The sequence below is a fragment of the Vipera berus genome (genome assembly GCF_964194415.1).
Source record: "Vipera berus genome assembly, chromosome: 2".
In the NCBI taxonomy this organism is placed as follows: Eukaryota; Metazoa; Chordata; class Lepidosauria; order Squamata; family Viperidae; genus Vipera; species Vipera berus.
In genome coordinates this window covers 226,666,770-226,686,740 of record NC_138203.1, presented here as the reverse complement: position 1 = coordinate 226,686,740, position 19,971 = coordinate 226,666,770, and the positions used below count along the sequence as shown (strand labels likewise).

At 39.1% G+C, this 19,971-nt stretch overlaps 1 protein-coding gene across 2 annotated transcripts in view; it reads left to right on the top strand.

Moving 5' to 3' along the window:
• Positions 1–10,765, top strand: part of VGLL4 (vestigial like family member 4) — a 103,351-nt gene extending 92,586 nt beyond the window's left edge. For both annotated transcript variants that reach the window (XM_081320469.1, XM_081320468.1), the window contains 2 exons: positions 4,225–4,348; positions 7,926–10,765. In XM_081320469.1, the coding sequence (XP_081176595.1) occupies positions 4,225–4,348; positions 7,926–8,197 (396 nt within the window). In that variant the 3' untranslated portion in view covers positions 8,198–10,765. The remainder of the gene's footprint in view (positions 1–4,224; positions 4,349–7,925) is intronic.
• The last annotated feature ends 9,206 nt before the right edge of the window (positions 10,766–19,971 follow it).

The following is a 19,971-nucleotide window of genomic DNA, read 5'->3' as shown; positions in this document are numbered from 1 at the left end:
TTGTCTACATAATTTTCATAAGTTCCCAATTAATAATTTTGCAAACCGTGGAGACATAATGGAACTTTGCAAATCTGGTTGTTTGAAACTTATATAATTAATTATTTTTAATATAGGCAAAATTAAAACAAGCACTATTGAGGAATACCAGATATTTAATAGAAATATAATAAAATAAATAAATAAATAAATTTCTACACATTGGGAAAGGACATTTTCTTAGCTGTCTAAACTCACAAGAAAGCAAAGAAGCTCTCCTCTACCTATTTTAGAACTCTGTTCTAGTCTTCAAAAAGAAATCAGTGTTTTAACAGTTATTAAATATTGATTAATATTGTTATTGTTAACTCACTTTTCAAAAATGTGAATGATTTGCAGAAGATTTGAAGTTGAGATGGAAGAATTGTAGTAAGTTGTGGGGTTTTTTTGACATGCTTGGTTTTTTAATGTATATAATTGAAGGGTTTCACAATAATCATATTTGATGAGGGCTGAAGTGATACAGTTCAGAAATAGATTTCCTGATCTATCAGTCGTTAATGAAGAGAAGTCTGGAGATTCTGAGTCATCCAGGTCATAGTTGGATAGAGGGCCGTTGGTTTGAAAGAGGGGCAAAAGGATCCTACCTATGTTAGAATTGAACACGCTCTCCTCAACAGAGGGGGAGGAATAAGACACCACCTGTCACCGGTTTACAATGCAACACTTGCAGCAATTCCAAGAAGATTCCACAACCAATCCTACCCTAATTCAGGTGACCCTGAGGGCACAGATAACCCCCTCCCAAGTGTCCTCAACAGCTCTCAAGAGAGTGCTAACAGCCAGATGACTGCAAAGAAATACAATCCTTCCATCACCACCCCCATCCTATCAGAATCTATCTTTCCATTCCCCCACCGCCATCAGAACTGTTGAAGCTTCTTGGATGAGAAGGAAAATGTTTTCTTCTTTCTCAAGAAAAAAATAGTACAGTTGCCTTTTGAAGAAAAAAGTATCTTTGAGTGAAGAAAAGTCCTTAATGAGAAATTCTGTCTGGAGCAGACAGATGGGAAAGGATGCTTTTTCTTATTTATTTTTTTAAAAAAATACTACCTTGAGTTCATTACAAGATGATGGCAGACCATTGATTTCTTGATTCATGGAAAGGTAGGAATGTCATCCAAGACCAAAGTCCCCCTTCTCTTTCTTCCTGCCTTCCTCAAATTGCAGTCAACTTCAAAATTTCCATCTTCATGTTTGAATGAAAATTTGAGCTGACAAGCAATTCCCCAAGTTGCTGGTAAGGCTACTAAATGTAACATTGAAGGATTTTAAAACGGATTCATATCACAAGCCTTAGAATCATGTCCATTTTTTTAACCATCAGACAAAAGATGAGAGAAAAATTTTAAAGGACAAAAAAAGTTGGCCCATGAAAAATATTTATCACAAATCTTGTTTTTTTATAAATAGGCACATAAATTCCTAGCCAATCTTGTGTGAGCTATTGTCTCTATCTTACTTTGTAACTACTGATAAGCTCCCTTTTCTAGATAATTTGGAGGATTGCATGAGTTCCTGTTTCACAGTTACTTGCAGATTATGAAATAAATCAGTATATGTGCTTGTAAAGTCTTTTCCTGCATTACTATCACTTTTGCTCCCTTTAAGAACATTTCTGTAGATTTATCGCCTAAATTAGATCTGCCCTTTTTATTTTTTTGCTGTTTTTCCAGTTGGATTTTTCTAAAACTGCTACTAAGTTAGGTAGTTGTAAGATGTTGTAAGGGACTTTCTAATTCATATCTCAACATGCTCCTTTGTGACTTAAGGAAAAATACCATACAGCTACCATTGCCCACTTAGAAATTAACATTAAATTCAAAATTATATTTTTTCCCAAAAATTCAAGAAGTTTCCACTCAGCTAAATTAGTGTTACTTTGGTCCTATAATTGTTATTAGGCAGCATTTGTACTTTCCCTGCAACCTTTATTCACTGGGATATGACCTGAACACTTCTTTGTCTGTTATGTTACATTTGGGGTGTTATGTAGTATAATCCAGTGTTTCAGTCCACCTGCTATTGTTCTGCATACTGTATTTCCTCGGCATTGTTGGTTTTTTGATGACAGGCGAGGAAAGGGAGAGGCTTCCACTTATGAATTTGGGACTGCGTGATAATTCCTACTATTGTTTCTTGGAGTGGCAATCAGATCTGTCTTTCAGTAGTATCACAAGAACTGTTTTTACTGGAGGATAATTATTGTGTTTGTGGCCATATTTTAAAAATCATTTAGTAGTACTTAAATATAATTTCCTTCCTAGAGGTAATACTGGATGTTACACTGAAGGCCTTTTGGTTATTAACTATTTAATTAAGTATTGACTGATTTCTTGTTTTGTGGTGTGTAATTTGGTATATTACTATGTTTTAAATGTTTAACAATATATAATGTTTCATGTGATGCCTGGAGTGTATGTTAAGAAATCGTTATCATTTTTTTAAAGCTAAAGTAAACATTATAATCCAATAAAGCAGTTATATCTGAATATTAACCAAACAGATTGCTAGATTGATGCAGGTACTTTTTCTGCTAGCATTTTAATGACTGGAAGAGCCAGGAGCTTCTTCCCAAATCCCTTAGTCCTGTACCTAGATTATTTGAAATGACCTTCACTGTTCCCCATTAAGATGGGAATTGATGCCTGCATTTATTTCAGTCAGTCTCAGGCAACCCAGTATTGACTGAAAGTTCTTCTTTACTAGTTGTGTCTGAGTTTCCATTAGTCTGAATTTGGGTCAAATGCAGTATTCTGTTTACTGTGTATCTGCTCTCTTCTGTTCTTCCTATAGCTAAACTTAAAAAGGGACGCAGTGGCTCAGTGGGTTGGGACGCTGAGCTTGTCGATCAGAAGGTCGGCAGTTTGGTGGGTCAAATCCCGAGTGCCGCATAGCAGAGTGAGCGCCTGTTACTCGTCCCAGCTTCTGCCAACCTAGCAGTTCGAAAGCACGTAAAAAATGCAAGTAGAAAAATAGGGACCACTACGGTGGGAAGGTAACAGCGTTCTGTGCGCCTTTGGCGTCTAGTCATGCCGGCCACATGACCATGGAGACATCCTCAGACAAGTGCTGGCTCTTCGGCTTTGAAACGGAGATGAGCACCGGCCCCTAGAGTTGGAAACGATTAGCACGCGTGTGCGGGGGAACCTTTATAGCTAAACTTTACAAGGGCCTTAGTTCAGATTATGATAACTTAATCTTAAGACAACTTCTGTTGCTGGGTGTAGCAGAATTAGTTATTAGAGTTATGTAGAGATTTGGGTCCAGCACCCAAAGGGTATGTGGTTATGAGCAAAGCTCCTGTTTGCAACTTTTTAAATCAATCAGGATAGCACTCTTTGAAGCACCCTTTCTTAATTATTCCCTTGGCATTGTGCAGATCTAGTAGAAATATAGTAGACAAAGCTGTACAATTAGACCAAGATCATAAAAGTTGACAGTTCTGGATTTCGATCTCCAATTCAGATTTTACATTAGCATAGGCTGACGAACGTTTTTGGCTCTAGCAGCCAATTAAAATATTGCTGGGGTTAAATTATCATCACCCCAAGACACAGAATGTGAGTGTATTAAGCCTCAGTTGCAGTCTGTGTTTAGTTAAAAAGCTGCTTTTTCTAACGCTAGCAAATGGGAAGGCAAGACGGTGCTTTTTTGGTCAGAGGTAGGTTGTTGGCTTTCGGCAGGATCCCCTTTGTCCCAGACACAGATTTTGCCTCTTCCCTTCAGGCTGAACCAAGTTGAAAGAATAGCAATAGCATTTAGGCTTATATACCAATCCATAGTGCTTTACAGCCCTCTCTAAGTGGTTTACAGAGTCAACATATTGCCCCCAATAAAGTTGTGGGTAGGTTGGCGGGAGGGAACCAACAATTCCTGACTATTTCTTCATTCAATAACCAGAAAACTGCTGAAATGCCTGAGACCACCCACTTTGAGTAGCAGAGGTTTTATTCTGGATCACAGTTTGGCCTCCAATGATTCCTAAAATCATTATTGTCATCTCCCAATTTTTGTAACACCTTGCCTGATCTGGGAATCTTGTTATTTTTCAATTATTTAAAAATATTGCTTGTATGAGTTTTGGAGAATAGAACTTCCTAGAAACTGCTCTGAAATTGTAACTACCAGGTTAAACAACTCTTTGAGGAGCTGCCTATGATTTCTATGCTATTTTATCCTCAGAACCGTCCATCTGTAATCACGTGTGCCTCTGCAAGCAATCGAAACTGTAACCTTTCTCATTGTCCAATTGTGCACAGTGGATGTGGTGCTGCTGTGCCAACCAGTTACCGAAGACCGTCTAGCAGTAAGTAACCCTCATATCCATAATTTTTCTTCCAAAGATCCATTATATATGGTTATCAAATAACTATTAATATATGTAATGAATTACAGAAATAGAAACATTTTTAAGCAGGGTGAAAGTAGTACACTGCAATCAAATTAAATATGTAATTACAGGTAGTCCTCTACTTACAACCACAATTGAGTCCAAAATTTCTTTTGCTAAGTGAGACAGTTATTAAGCAAGTTTTGCCCCATTTTATGATCATTCTTGCTACAATGGTTAAGTGAATCACTGCAGTTGTTAAGTTACTAACGTGGTTGTTAAGTGAATTTGGCTTCCACATTGACTTTGCTGGTCAGGTGATCATGTGACCCCGGAACACTGCAACTGCCATAAATATGAACCTATCGCCAAGCATCCGAATTTCGATCACGTGACCTTGGGGATGCTGCAACTGTCATTAAGTGTGGGAAAACAGTCACAAGTCACTTTTTTCAATGCCATTATAACTTTGAACAGTCACTAAATGAATGGTGGTAACTCGAGGACTACATGTGTATATTAAAGGGGAACTCCTGCTAAGATCTTCCTATTTTTATTAGAAGAAATGTTGAACTGTTCAAAAATTTTAAGATTTATTGATAGAAGAAAATCTAGGTTGTCCAATGGAAGATTATTTATAATCTTTGTACATATTCTAAAATCCATAACATATAAATAAAATCGATAAAGTATAAATCCATATACCGTATTTTTCGGACCATAAGACGCACTGCGTCTTATGGTCTGAAGGTTATCCGTATGGCCAGTCCAACCTCCGCAAGTGGAAAGCAAGGGAGATTGCCAGGAGCACGAATCGGCACGTGCTGAGAAACGCCAATCTTGCGCTCCTGCAATCTCCCTTGCTCTGTTTCAGCTTCCCTTGCTACAAGATAAAGCAGGCTGAAACGGAGCAAGGGAGATTGCCAGGAACGCGAATCTCGCGCTGCTGCAATCTCCTTCGCTCTGTTTCAGCCTGCTTTCTCTTGTAGGAAGGGAAGCTGAAATCGAGCGAGGGAGAATGCAGGAGCACAAGATCGGCCGATTCGCGTTCCTGGCAATCTCCCTCGCTCTATTTCAGCTTGCTTTCTGCAAGAGAAAGCCAGGCCGCAGGGCCGTCTCCGCGGGTACTGCTCTAACGTGGAGAGGGAAGGACAAAGAGGGAGGGAAGGAAGAAAGGAAGGAAGGAAAGAAGGAAGGAAGGGACAATGGGGGAGGGAGGGAGAGAGAGAGAGAGAGAAGGAGAAAGAGGGAGAGAAATAGAGGGAGACAGAAAGAAAGGGAGAGAGAGAGAAGGGAGAGAGACAAGGAGAAAGAAAGAGGAAGGGAAATAGAGTGAGAGAGAGAAAGGGAGAAAGAGAGGGAAAGAGAAAAATAGAGAGGGAGAGAAAGGGAGAGAGAGAGAAGGAGAAAGAGGGAGGGAAATGGAGAGAGAGAAAGGGAGAAATAGAGGGAAAGAAAAATAGGGAGAGAAAGAGGGAGAGAGAGGAGAGAGAAAGAAAGAGGGGGGGAGAGAGGGAGAGAAAGAGAAGGAGAGAGAGAAATTAAATTAGTAACATGATTGTTAAATGAATCTGGTTTCTCCACTAACTTTGCTTGTCAAAAGGTTGCAAAAGGCGATCACATGACCCTGGAACAATGTGACCATCATAAATATGAATCGATTGCCAAGCATCCGAATGTAAATCACATGACCCTGGGGATGCTGCAACGGTCATAAGTGTGAAAAATGGTCATAAGTCACTTTTTTCAGTGCCGTCGTAACTTTGAACAGTCACTAAGTGAATCGTTGTAAGTCGAGGACTACTATCTTTTTTTCCCTTTTTTGGGGGGGTCAAGTTTTTGACACCTTGCTGGGCGATTGGTGGTACTCGGACATTGCCTTGTCCTAAAAGTGGTACAATGGATGAAAAGGTTGAAAAGCCCTGTTTTACTATACCGGTACTATTTGGTTCAGATTTTTTTTTCTTGTTTTCCTGCTCTAAAAACTGGGTGCGTCTTATGGTCCGAAAAATACGGTAACTGGATTTCTACCGATTTGATATTGTGCATTTTTAAAGACAGCGTATCTTTATTTTCAATAGCACTCGATATAAACAGGCAGGAGAATAAAGAGATGAAAGGTTAAAGTAATATAATAATGGATTTGGGGGAGCAGAAATGAAGTTGTTGGAGTCTGAAATCCAGAGTTTCAGAAGGAAAAGCCACTGGGGGGTTATGCTAAGGGCCCATCTAGTCTAGCCTTTAGTAACAGCCAGCGAGCAGCCAAATGCATAGGAGGAGCTCAGCAGAATGGATAGTAGAGGAATAGCCCTCCCTCATGGTTGTTTCCCAGCAGCTGCTTGTGACTCAGGAGCTAGAACAATTAGCCCTTTTTAGCAATGGTAAACTTAATTTCGTGACCAACTGTTCGCACTGATTTTAATAGGGTCTAAATATAGCTAATTCAGATTTGAATCAAGCCCCTCCCTTGATTTTGTGTCTGTTTGAAATTGGCTACCGAAAAATAGACTGAAGAGACAACATTTAAATGCCTTTATTACTTTGGCTAGAATAAAATGAACAAGAAATACAAAGGGGGAAAAATGTGCGCTTTTAAAAAACTTTTAAAAATTTGAACGTCTCTTAAATTCTTTTTGGAACCTTCTTAAAAGCCACATGATTTTCTGATTTTCAGTTTTCCTGTTTTTTATGGGAACAGTTTTGGGAGCATACAGAATCCATCTAGGGAAATGCAGCTCACTTGCGTGTTCTCACAGCCTTCTCCAATTTGCGTGCCTTCAAGATTCTCAGCAATGGCCCTGCTGACCAGGGTTGTGGGACTTGAAGTCTATACAAGTTGAAGTTCAGGTTGGAGACATCTGTTTTTGGCTTTTCAGATAGTAATCTAAAATGACAGTTGTATACGTTCTTTTTCTTTTTCTCCCAGCTAATTTACAGGGCCTGAGCACACAAATAATAGAAAAATATTCTGGACAATGCATTCTAATAAAGCATTTCCAATAAAACAGCAATTTATGGCATTATATAATGATATAGGGACGCGGTGGCTCAGTGGGTTAGGACGCTGAGCTTGTCGATCAGAAGGTTGGCAGTTTGGTGGGTCGAATCCCGAGTGCCGCGTAACAGAGTGAGCGCCTGTTACTCGTCCCAGCTTCTGCCAAACTAGCAGTTCGAAAGCACGTAAAAAATGCAAGTAGAAAAATAGGGACCACTACGGTGGGAAGGTAACAGCGTTCTGTGCGCCTTTGGCGTCTATTCATGCCGGCCACATGACCACGGAGACGTCCTCGGACAAGTGCTGGCTCTTCAGCTTTGAAACGGAGATGAGCACGAGCCCCTAGAGTTGGAAACGACTAGCACACATGTGCGGGGGAACCTTTACCTTTACTAATGATATGTAACATTAATGCACACTGTACATACATTAAGAAGTAAATAATGATTACTGCAGTTGTACTTTAAAAGCAGGACAGCTGCAAAGGGAGCTAGATGATTCATACGAAAAAGCAGTGGTTTGTCCGTTTCTTAGTCGTCTTCTGCATTTCCCCTATAGCTACTGCTGCGTGTGATCCGGTGGTAGAAGAACACTTCCGCAGAAGCCTTGGCAAGAATTACAAGGAGCCAGAGCCAGTGACAAACTCTGTATCCATCACAGGATCAGTCGATGACCACTTTGCCAAAGCTCTCGGAGATACCTGGCTTCAGATCAAAGCTGCCAAGGATGGTGTGTCCAATAGTCCAGAGTCTGCTTCCAGGAGGGGCCAGTCCTCTCCTCCTTCCTCCCATCTGGTCAATCATAATCATTCGCCTTCAGTTGTCTCATGAACACGGGACCACAGTTTCTTCATCCAAGCATGAGTTGGTATTGTTTTGGCTGAGCTTGAACAGTACTCAAAACGAAAAGTGTTGGGAGGGATGATATAAAAGGAGATAACAATTCAATACATGTTTTGTGTGTGTTTGGGCTTTTTTTTTAAAAAAATATAAACATATACACATGCCCTTAAAATTGATAGCAGGAACTATTTGATTTTTAATTGTTTTTAATAATGTAGCACTCTTTTTTTCCTGCCTCAGTTACCAAAGAAACCTCTGATGCAACTCTGCTGCCCCCCCCCCTTTCTGAAAACAAAATGTAGAGGCACGTAAATGGGGAAAAAGATAAGAAGAAAAAAGCCATTCTGTACAGTTGATTGACCCAAATGCTTGTTTGCTTTGATTATCTTCTTGAGGGTAGAATTGTGTCTGGATTTTGTCTCCATTACTTTTTTCTCCCTTTGTGAAGTAATTTCGTATGTATATACTTGAAAAGAACTGTTGTGTATGATTTGCACTATTGGAGGAGGTTAGGGTTGCATAGCAACTTTAGGCAGGATGCTTCTATTCGGAGGGCAAACTGCTTGGCAAAAAGCATCTGGTGTCTCTGCCTCTTGAAAACAAGAAGCAACATTTGTTTAGGAAGGGGAAGTCTCATACAGGTTATAGGTCTTCTCGGTGTAGATTTCAGGTGCTTCGTGCTTGCAACTGGACTGCATAATCAACAGATCATGGGCATTTTTTTTCCACTGCAGTTTGTTAGAATAGAACTGAGGTAAGAGGGTTCAATAGTGCTTAAAGATGCATGTTTTATGGAAGAATAGCTGGTATCTATTAATGTATAGACAGTAAGAAATATATTAGCCTTCGTTGAAAACTAGGTTTTTTTTCCCATTAACAGTCCTAGATAAACTTACTGCTGGTACAGTTGTACTCTGATACTTGTATTTGATATTCATTTTCGTAGCAGCCAGCAACCTTGGACAGTCGCCTCTGGTCAGGCCTCAACTGAAGCAGTTTATATATCATGGAGTGCTATGAGATTCAGGATGCTACTATGGCATTTGTGACAATTTTCATGTAGAGAATCAACTGCTCAAATGCAAATTTACTTACTGAAACATATTTATCCATGTATGCTCTAGTTGCAGAAATCTAATTTTTGAGGCTGCTTATAAATCTAGGCCAAGGCACCATACATTCCTCTTTTTTTTATAAAGGTGTTACTTGCATTTATTTCATTTGCTGTATTAATAGTCACTAACTAGGTAATAGAGGCAGGCATAAAGAACAGACTTCTTTTAGTAGTAATGGGCTCAGCTGTTGTTGTTTTTTTTTTAATGTCACAACTCACCCACAATCCCTGCACATTCCAGCAGTTACAACTAGTCCATTTAACAGTGGGTTACCTGAAAAGATAGATGCTGTTGAAAGCATATAGGATAAGGCAAAAGTCTGAAGTGCACGTGATGTCCTTTGGACTCGGTTATAGCATTGGGGCCAGAATTTATATTTTTGTAAAAATGAAAACCACGGTTAGAAAAGATCAGCAAAGGATCTGTTTTGTCTTGTTCCATAGAGAGTGTAGCTGCCTACTTTTAAAAGCAAGAAAAAGACAAGAGAAGCTCCTTGTTCATCACCCCTTTCACATTTTTACGGTCATGTGAATGGGTAGTTAAATGCTCAGTCGCCTTTGGCATTCAGTACCCCACCCCCTGTAAGAAAAGTGCAGAAAAAAAAACTTTTTTATATAGGTAACTTTAAGACCATCATTACGCTGTGCGTAAAGAATGTACAGAGAAATTTGTAGGTATTTTTTTGAGGAACAATTAATTTGTTAATGATATGTAGCTATTTAATTTTTTCCTTTTCCTTTATTGTAATCATTCTCTTTTGTTTTTGTCTGGAGAAAAAAGTTGATCTTTTTTTTGTTGTAGATGTCTGTAATACAGTAAAAGTGCAGGAACACAGTTATTCTATAAGAACACTGCATTAGCAATTAATAGCCACTAGTGTGTTGTTGCTACAGGCTACTGAGCGGTCTAACAAGTACTAATGACTGCAGATGGACTTTGTGGATACAGAACTCTTGACATTTCTTTGAAGCACAAAACTACAAAGTTAAATTTACTTATCTGTGATAAGTAAATGAAGCATGAAATAATCACTGCAGTTCTAACTCACAATACATTGACATGACACTTGTGTTGATTGTGGTGCAACATTCTTTGAAGTAAATGCATTGAGGATTATCTTAGTGCGATGTGTACTATATACACAAAACGATTTGGAAGAAAAAATAGTCCATGGAAAATAGAATTATTGTTTAAAAGCCAAAATGGTCGGGAGGGGGAGGAGAAGGAGAAAGGATATTAACCTCATTCTTACGAAGTTTTTTTTCACAGAGCCACAGGATCTACAGTCCAGATTGAACAATGTTCTCCATATTTGTAAATCTGTAACATATCATTCTTTTGTGGCCTTGTTTCACCTGGCAATTTTTAAAAAAGGTTTGGCAGGCCATCTTTTTTTTGTACTTAAAAGTAGCCTTAATGAACAATAAAGTGCTCTTAAATCTTACAACTTGTGCGCATATGGTTTTCTTAAAGTGTAATAAGGTTTGCCTGAGTTAGCAATGCCAAGTCACTTGGTAAGCTATTTTAAGTGGTTCCTTTCAAATAATGTGCACAGCAAACATCTGTTACTCTAGTGATGGTTAGAATTAAATATATTATTAAACTATACTATTAGTTCAAGGATCTATACTTGAACTAATTTCAGAAGATAACAGACAAGGATTCAGTGTTTCTTCTTATTGCAGGCTTAAATAGTGAAAACCTATATTTCCCAGTCTGGAATCTTAACACATAAGCCCTAACCATTATGGGAGTTACAGTATATGGAAGCACTGGAAGGAAACTTGGAGAAGGCAAGTCTTAATTTGCTTTGCAAATGAAATATTTCGATGAGTGGACTTGCATTTTAGTTGACATTTAATCTCAGCAGAAAATAAAAGGCTAGATTACACATTTTTCAGTGTGAGTAAAGCACAGTATGCAACATAACAGCTGCTTTTGCATTACTTGTAAAAAAAAGTACATAATACAAGAGATACAGATTATTTTCTGAAGATGGGCTCCAGCACGAGTCCAAAAGATTGGAAGACGAAACCTCTGAGGTCCCAATGACTGACCCACATTGGATCCTGCAACATTATTCTGGGACAGGTATATTCACCTTCATTTGTGACAGATATATTGATCAGTAATGACAATTATTTCTTGTACTACAAATTAGCCCACAATTATTTCAAGCTATTTGAATGTTTCATATCATACAATACAGTGCATTTGCTCCCTGGAAATCTTACAAATTAACAAATCTTACAAATTGTTAATATACAAGTTAATTAGCTAGTACAAACTTAAGTTCTTTCTCCTCCCCCAAACATTATGTTCTTTAATGTCTCCCTCATACAGTTGTAAGGATTCAGTCCACATATTTTATGTTCCTACATGCTTCTCTTCCTTGAGGTTAGATTGAGAGCCAAAGAATGAGACAACAAATTGTAGATACTTGGTCCGTTTTCATCTGAAGAGGATGTGTTTACATAACATACTGACAAAAAAAACCTTTAGTGAATGAAAAACTTTAAAACAACTCACTCTGAACAGGGTTATGGTATTATCCAGTCCCGAATATGGAATTTGCAAAATATGATAGGCCTTTGGCTACACATTTTATACTAAATTATCAGTAACCAAATTAGTAGACCAGTGAAACGCTGTGGACATAGTATACTTGATTTCAGTAAGGCATTCAACAAAGACCACAATCTACTGCTTGGTAAACTAGAAAAAGGTGGAATAGACAACATCACCACCAGATGGATTTGTAGCTGGCTGACAAACTGTACTCAGCGAGTAGTCCTCAATGGTACCACATCCACATGGAAAGAAGTAAGCAGTCAGGTACCACAAGGCTCCGACTTAGGCCCAGTACTCTTCAATATCTTCATCAATGACTTAGAGGGAATAGGAGAACTCATCAAATTTGCAGATGACACTAAACTGGCAGGAATAGTCAACACCCCAGAAGACAAGCTGAGGATTCAAAAAGATCTTGACAAACTGGAACAATGGGCCCTATCCAACAAAATGAATTTCAATGTGGAGAAAAGCGAAGTTTTACATTTAGACAAGAAAAATCAAATATATAAGTACAGATTAGGTGAGATCTGGTTCAAAAACATTAACTGTGAGAGGGACCTTGGAGTCCTAGTGGACAATCGCTTGACTATGAGCCAGCAAGGTGCAGCAGCAGCCAAAAATCTTAATACAATCCTAGATTGCATAAACAGAGGCATAGAATCAAGATCACACAAAATATTAGTACCGCTGTATAAAACCCTAGTGAGACCACACCTGGAATACTGCAGCCAACTTTGGTCACCATACTAAAAAAAAAGATGTTGAGACCTTGGAAAAGGTACAAAGAGCAACTAAGATGATCCAAGACCTGGAGACTAAAACATACGAAGAATGGCTGCAGGACTTGGGTTTGGCTAGTCTAAAGAAAAGAAGAAATAGGGGTGACATGATAGCAGTATTCCAGTATTTGAGAGGTTGCCACAAAGAAGAGGGGGAGGTGTCAAATTACTCTCCAAACCACCAGAGGCCAAGACAAACAATGTTGGAAACTGATCAAAGAAAGAAGCAACCTGGAATTAAGGAGAAACTTCCTAATGTGAGGACAATTAACCAGTGGAACAACTTGCCTTCAGAAATCGTGGGTGCTCCATCACTGGAGATTTTTAAGAAGAGACTGGACAGTCATTTGTCTGAGATGGTATACCGTAGGTCCTCCTGCTTGAGCGGGGGGCTGGACTAGAAGACCTCCAAGGTCCCTTCCAGTTCTATTCTATTCTATTCTATTCTATTCTATTCTATTCTATTCTATTCTATTCTATTCTATTCTATTCTATTCTCATTTAACTATAATTACTGAATAATCCATAATTGGCTGCTTTTGCCAATATTAATCCATAATCACGTATCACACAATGGCAGAGCATGCTGGGTGAACACAGCCATATTTTGGTTTATAGTGGTTAAACACAAGTTAGTCTTATGCACATTCAACATTTTTACGTTGAACAAAACCAAACCAACTTTGGAATGAAAGCAAAGAACTGCAAACAACAGATAAGCATCCACACCACCTTTTATGTAAAATCCTAAATTATGAAACCCACTATTGAGTCATTAGTTCAGATGGGCTGCTATAGAAATTGAAAGAAAATCAGGGTATTGATCTATCATGGTGGGCATACTTACAAATGCAAGTTGGATACGATAAAGATGTTAAATTGTACGGATTTTATAAAGAGGAGACTGTTTGATCAGACATTATTAACGCCTGATGAGAAATTAATTAAGAAAATGTATAACTTTATTGAATTTGAAAGTTAAAAGAAACGATAAGACGGGCAAAGAATTTTGGATATGATATAGATTTAGAAAAATGGCAAAACCTGTGAGAAAGAAACTATAAATTGACAATGTCAACTCCTTACAAAGAAAATCTATATAAAATGTTTCATAGATGGTACTTGCCACCACCAAGATTAGCAAAAATGTTTAAAAATATGGCAGATGTTGGAAATGTAAACACAAGTCAGGTACTTATTATCATGTATGGTGGACATGTGTTAAAACAAAGAGACATTGGACAAAAATATATACTTGGCTAGAAAAGATGTTGGGAAAAGAAGTAGATTTTAAACCTGATCTTTTTTATTAGGTATAATGCATTGATAAACAAAGAATATACTTGATTCTACATGCGACAACAGCGGCAAGAATCATATTCGCACAATACTAGAATGTGTGGAAATGAACAGATTACTTTGAGGTTGAAAGAAAAAGAAGAAACAGAATACGATCAAATTTGGGACTTATTAATGGCTGGAGAAAAGAATAAAGGATTAGGAATTACATTTGTATTAATGAATGATAAACTCAGACAACACGTTTCTGGAACAAGTACTACTGAATTGTATGAAAAAAAAATCAATAAAAACTTTTTTAAAAAGAAATCGAAAGAATAAATGATGTTACTCTGTAAAAAAGTCCTGTTCAGTTGAACAGAAATGTTTGTAGCAGAGGCTACTTAAATAGACTAGATTACTAAAAGTGGCATCAGGATTACAAAGGAGAGTTAGTAACTTTGGTTTACATTGCTCTGCTCTGCATTAAATTTGCATTATTTGGGAAAGCTGAATCAAGCACATTATCAAAGCCAGGAAACAAGCAGAAGGTTATGGGACTTTTCTGTGATTCAATGCCATCTCAAAGAAATTGCTCTACTCCACTAATAATCTGCGACATACAAAAAGCAATTTGAGTCCAGTCAGTTATCAAGAATCAAAGCAGGTGATAGGGAGGCCATTCAACAATACATTGCTTTTAAACACTTTGCTCCTGCATTCTTTCCACTCTCACACAAGAGGCAGTGTGATTCTTAATACAGATGGAATAAACAAACAGAAATAAATAACAAAACAGACTTAGAGAAGGAGCTGAGGTTTGGAAACATTCCTCTATGTAACACAAGTACACAAACCTATTTATGCTTATACTATTTTTTAAAATTGTGCTGCTTCCTTCAAAGTTAATGTATGTTGTCGTAGAATGTGCAACTTAAACCCCCAAGATATAATATGCATACACACGAAGTATTCTCATAACAAGTGAAAATGAAATAGTAATATAGCAGCCAAAGTCATGTTCATTCTTGGCCATCCAAAACAGGGGACCATAGCTGCTGGTGGGTTTTTTTAAAAGCGGACTGGCTTGGATCATGGGTGTTTTCTAGACTGATCTATAAAGAAATTGAGAATTAGCTCTGCCCTGATTGGCACAGAGGACAAAGCTCTGTACACAAGCCGAGACAGTGCACATGCTAGTAACCGTGTAACTGCGAATAGTTTGTAACATTACAGCAGATACTAAGATGGGGAACATTGGAACTGAATGTAGAATTATCCAGAGAATTCTATATATAATATCCAGATAAGATGGATATATTTTCCTCCTCCCTTTCCCAATTACTTTTTGTTCCACATTCTAATTTTTATAGAGATGACCTCTTATACATATCTGTAAAACTTGTATATGAGAGGAGGAAATTGTGATTGTGCAGTTCAGCTTCATTACCTATTTATAAACCGATAAAGGAAGAAGGGGTCAGGCCAAGGCCGAAGACTGTTAGTTTTGCAGATCAAGGGGTGCCGGCCAATTTGAGCATTTCTACTTAGTGCCCTTTCAGATCCAGCAGATAAGAGAATGAATTCAGGCTCCATCCCTTATGTTGCCAGTGGAACCAGATTGGAAAGAGTGGTAAACACACAACAGAAAATTGGCATGTCAGAAAACAATATTAGGTCTTCTCACTTTCTAGTTTTCTGCATTTAGAGAACATTTTCTCCTACTACTCCATTCTTCACATATGTGAGTGACAAATGACCGCAAGATACAGAAAGGATAGAAAATAATTTAATCAGGGAATCCAATTCCCTGGACCTGGCAACATGGCTGAAAGATGATGAGCAGCCATTTCTATTGGAGCTGATCCATTAAGTCAACAACACATTTAAGAGCCTACAACTTCCTATAGCACAATAATATATTTATTAATTGTGGCAATACTTTGGCTGATATTTATACCAGCTGACAAATCTCTCTGTAACAAGATATGTGGGAGGAATTCTAAATTGACATTCTGGTTATTCATGACAGTCCAGAAGTTAAAAAAAAGCCCAAAACATTATCACCACCACTATTCCTACAATAGACTTTTGAAATTTATGACAAAACTGTGACTCAATTCCAGCACACTTCAATCCATTTGACATGAGGCCATTTCAGCTCTTCTGATGGATGACTGGCTGCACTGTTCATTGTTGGCCTGTCATTTCAGAGGTCACATTGATTTTGTTACAAAACGTCTTTCATAAAGGAGGACATGGGTTATGTTTTTGGAACGCTTTCATTTGCATTCCCTATTCTGATTCCTCAGACCTTTATTTTAGAAAAATGCAAGATTCTTTCCTATTCTATTACTAATGAACCTTTTCCTTTTGTGATCCAAAGTGAGCCATTACAGGATTTCATACTGAATGTTGCCATTCAAGGGACAAGAACAAGGTGGCAATAAGCTTGGCATAAGTCAGCATATTAGGCTGTACATATCTAATGTACACGCAACACTGAGTAATTGTTACCAAGAATTACTTCTTGTGCTGATGTATGACAAAAAAGAACTACGCATTCCTCTAAATATAGAACAGTATTGTAACAATTTTCCACATGATTCACACCTCAAAGCTCAAGCCCATGACTATAATTGCCTGTTCCATTAGAATTACCCTATTTTTCTGTGTATAAGACGCACCCTTGTACAGTATAAGACACTCTGGCATGTGACTTCCAAGCTTACAGCAAACAAAGTCCGCGCTGGGAGCAACTACTTCCCAGCACTCTAAATAGACACCTCCCGGCCGGCCCCACCCCCCCACCCACCTAACCAGCATCCGGCATGATAAGCATGCATAGTCAGTTCACAGCAGCAGCCTTCCGACCCTGGTAAACAAGCCGTGGGAGCACCGGCATGACAGTAAGGTAAGGGAAGCGAAGGCAGGTTTTAAACTCCGTTTCTCCACGCTGATCAGCTGTTCGGCAGAGCACCGAACAGCTGAGCTGGCAAATCTAGAAGTTCGGCTGGCCGCTATTATCGAGCAGGACGGTCTCACAGCTGCGTTCCACAGGGTCCCCGGCCACTATACAGGTACGAGGGAGAGAAAGGGCTGTCACTGCCATCCATGCTGCTGGTCCCATCCGATGCTTCCAGACGCCATCTGACGATCTTACCCCCTCTGCCCTCATTAGTGGCATGGCAGTGGCATGTAAAGAACCCACACAGGTATGCCCTGGGTTGCAGAGGTTACCATTATTTTTTTGTGTAGAAGACGCACCTGATTTTTGAATAGGGTGTTTACAGGAAAAAATAGTGTCTTATACAAGGACAAATTCAGTAAGCAGTGGGACAGAGGCGGCCACACAAAGCTTGGTTCCCCATTTCTTCATGGACAATTCATTGTACAGCAATGTAAATGTCATTTATGAAAAGTTCCAGTAACTGGAAATGTTATTTAGTCAAGGGTAGGGTCCTTTGAATGTACAAGAGTCTAGCATTAACTGTGTGACGTAGTAGTTTACAGAAAGAGCCAAATGAATGTAAACAATATGGGCTAACATACATTTAATCATGTGTGGGTGAACCCCTGCCTCAGCTAAAACTGGATCAGACTGACCAATTTGTAGCATCCACAAATTAATTCCCATTATCCCTAAGCAGTTGGGCTGATACAGAGAAGGCTCGTGGAAGTTACAATCCACTGAGAAGCCACATGTTGCCTTTCCCTTAGTTGTATTTTCCTTTCAGGATAACGGTTCTTAAAAGTATTTATCATGTTAGTGTAGCCTATCTCACATGAAAGCAACTCCAGGTGGCATATAGCAATATCAGCATTTTATAAAAAGGCAAATATTATTCACAGCAGTCTAGTTTATATTTTTTTGGCCCAAGGGCACACTAGCTACAGTGCAGAATCTGGAAATTGCATAGCCTTATTCAAGGTACTTTGCTCTCCTATCTCTAGAAAACAAAGAAAGGGTTTTGTGGCTGAGTCAATTGGGTGGCTGACAGAAAATCATAAAGCAGTGGTGAAGACAAGACTCATAAAATGGCACAAGAAGATGGAGTTGCTTGGAGCGTGCTGCTTAACCAGATGCAAAAGGGAAAGATATGCCAACTAAAGGACCAAAGTGGATGTACTTATGCAGAAATCCAGAAAGGGAAATGGTTGTGGAAAGCTGGAAAACAAGACTGAATATTGGATGTTGATGTACAGAATGCCCGAGAACGCTCACATGTGCAAAGGCAATATATTCACAGTAATATTAAGCAAGGGATCCAAATAGGAGAAGGAAGCTTTCGGTAAAACCTTTTAAACAGCAGTCCTTTTTTGTATTGTTCTTATGCATAAAAACCATACATCCTCACTCCCATTAAGCTGCAATTCAATAGGGCTCCCCCCAAAAAACAGAACTAAAATTGAACTAAGTTGATGCAGAGGCTGTACAATCTCAAGTAAGACATTAGGGGTGCCTTACTTATGCCTCCTTATATTATATCCTTCTAGTTGCAAAGGGCTGCCATTCAGCTTGGATTTCACTTACTGACACCTCAACCCTAAAGGACTCTAGCCAGGGTACAAAATATACATCTAGGGTAATGTTTTTAATAAGCTTACTTGCAATACTTACACTAGAGCACAGGTCTGCAACCCGCAGCTCCGGAGCCGCATGCGGCTCTTTCAGCCGTCTCCTGCGGCTCCCAGTCTTCTGCTATGTGTAGTCCCCCCCAAAAAAAAGTGGGACTAAAAAAGTTCAACCAATCAATTCAAATATGCAGGGTAGGTGCATATCTCGCCTTGGCTACACTCTTCAGTCAAACCCTGTTCTACGCATGTACGCGCATGCGCACACAATTTTTGCGGCTCCCAGTTTTTCCTTTTGTGAGGGAAGCGGTTCCGAGTGGCTATTTCACTGTTTCAGGTTGCTGACCCCTGCACTAGAGTGTCACTGTGGGTGTAATGTTGGACTAGAAATAAAGAAGCTCAGGTTCAAGTATAACGTCAGCCACAATTCATTGAATGACTTTGGGCTTCTGTTAGCCCAACAACATTACAGAGTTATTGTTCGTTTGGATAAAAATAGGAGGAAGATGTGCTACTTATGCCATCTTGAGTTCCTCAATGAATATGGTCATGATAATGGATTTGATGAGGACCATAAAATTGAAGTTTAATTCAGATAAGAGAGTTGATGTTAGCAGATGTTCATCTGACCAGCGAAGTTGAGGACAATCTATTCTGTAATCTTAGGATGCTTCTGATAGAAACTTGTGAAATACAGTTGTTATAACTTGAGCACCAAATCACAACTTACCAGAGCAAGGAAGTTACTTTCCAAAGAAAATGAGTTGGCTTTAACCACCTGAATTGGCTGATCCAGGACACATATTGGTTCAACATCATTACCAAATCTTTATCATGGTTACAGACCAGCAAATATAGAATAAGATATTAAATAATAAGAATAAATAATAAAAGTGGGATTTACACGTAATGAAAGGAAAGCTTGCTATTTTTAAAGAGACAGTTCTCTTGATCATCTAACAGTTAATGTAAATATAAATTATTAGACTGTTTTGAGAATGTAATTAAAAGAACAGTAATCAGCTGGTGAAAAGTGTTCCTATAAAACTGACAATAAAGAACAGGGCAGCGGCTTCTATTCTACCATATCACAGAGACACTATGATGTTTATAAAGTACCGTATATACTTGAGTATAAGCCGATTTTTTCAGCCCACTTTTTGGGCTGAAAAAATCCACTTCGGCTTATACTCCAGTGAACAAAAAAAAGAACTTACCGAGGACTTGCGCGCGGCCGAGCTACTTTGCCTGACGCTGCTGGGGTCGCCCGGGCGCCTCTGCTCGCCCTCAGCAGCACCTGGCCCGGAATCACATGCGAAACAAGCCCGGCAGAGGAGCCGGAGCGGCGAGCAGAGGCGCCCGGCCCAGATCCTGCAAGGCCCGGCCGAGACGCGCCCCCAGCAGCGGAGCTGCTCCGGCTCCTCTGCCGGGCTTGTTTTGC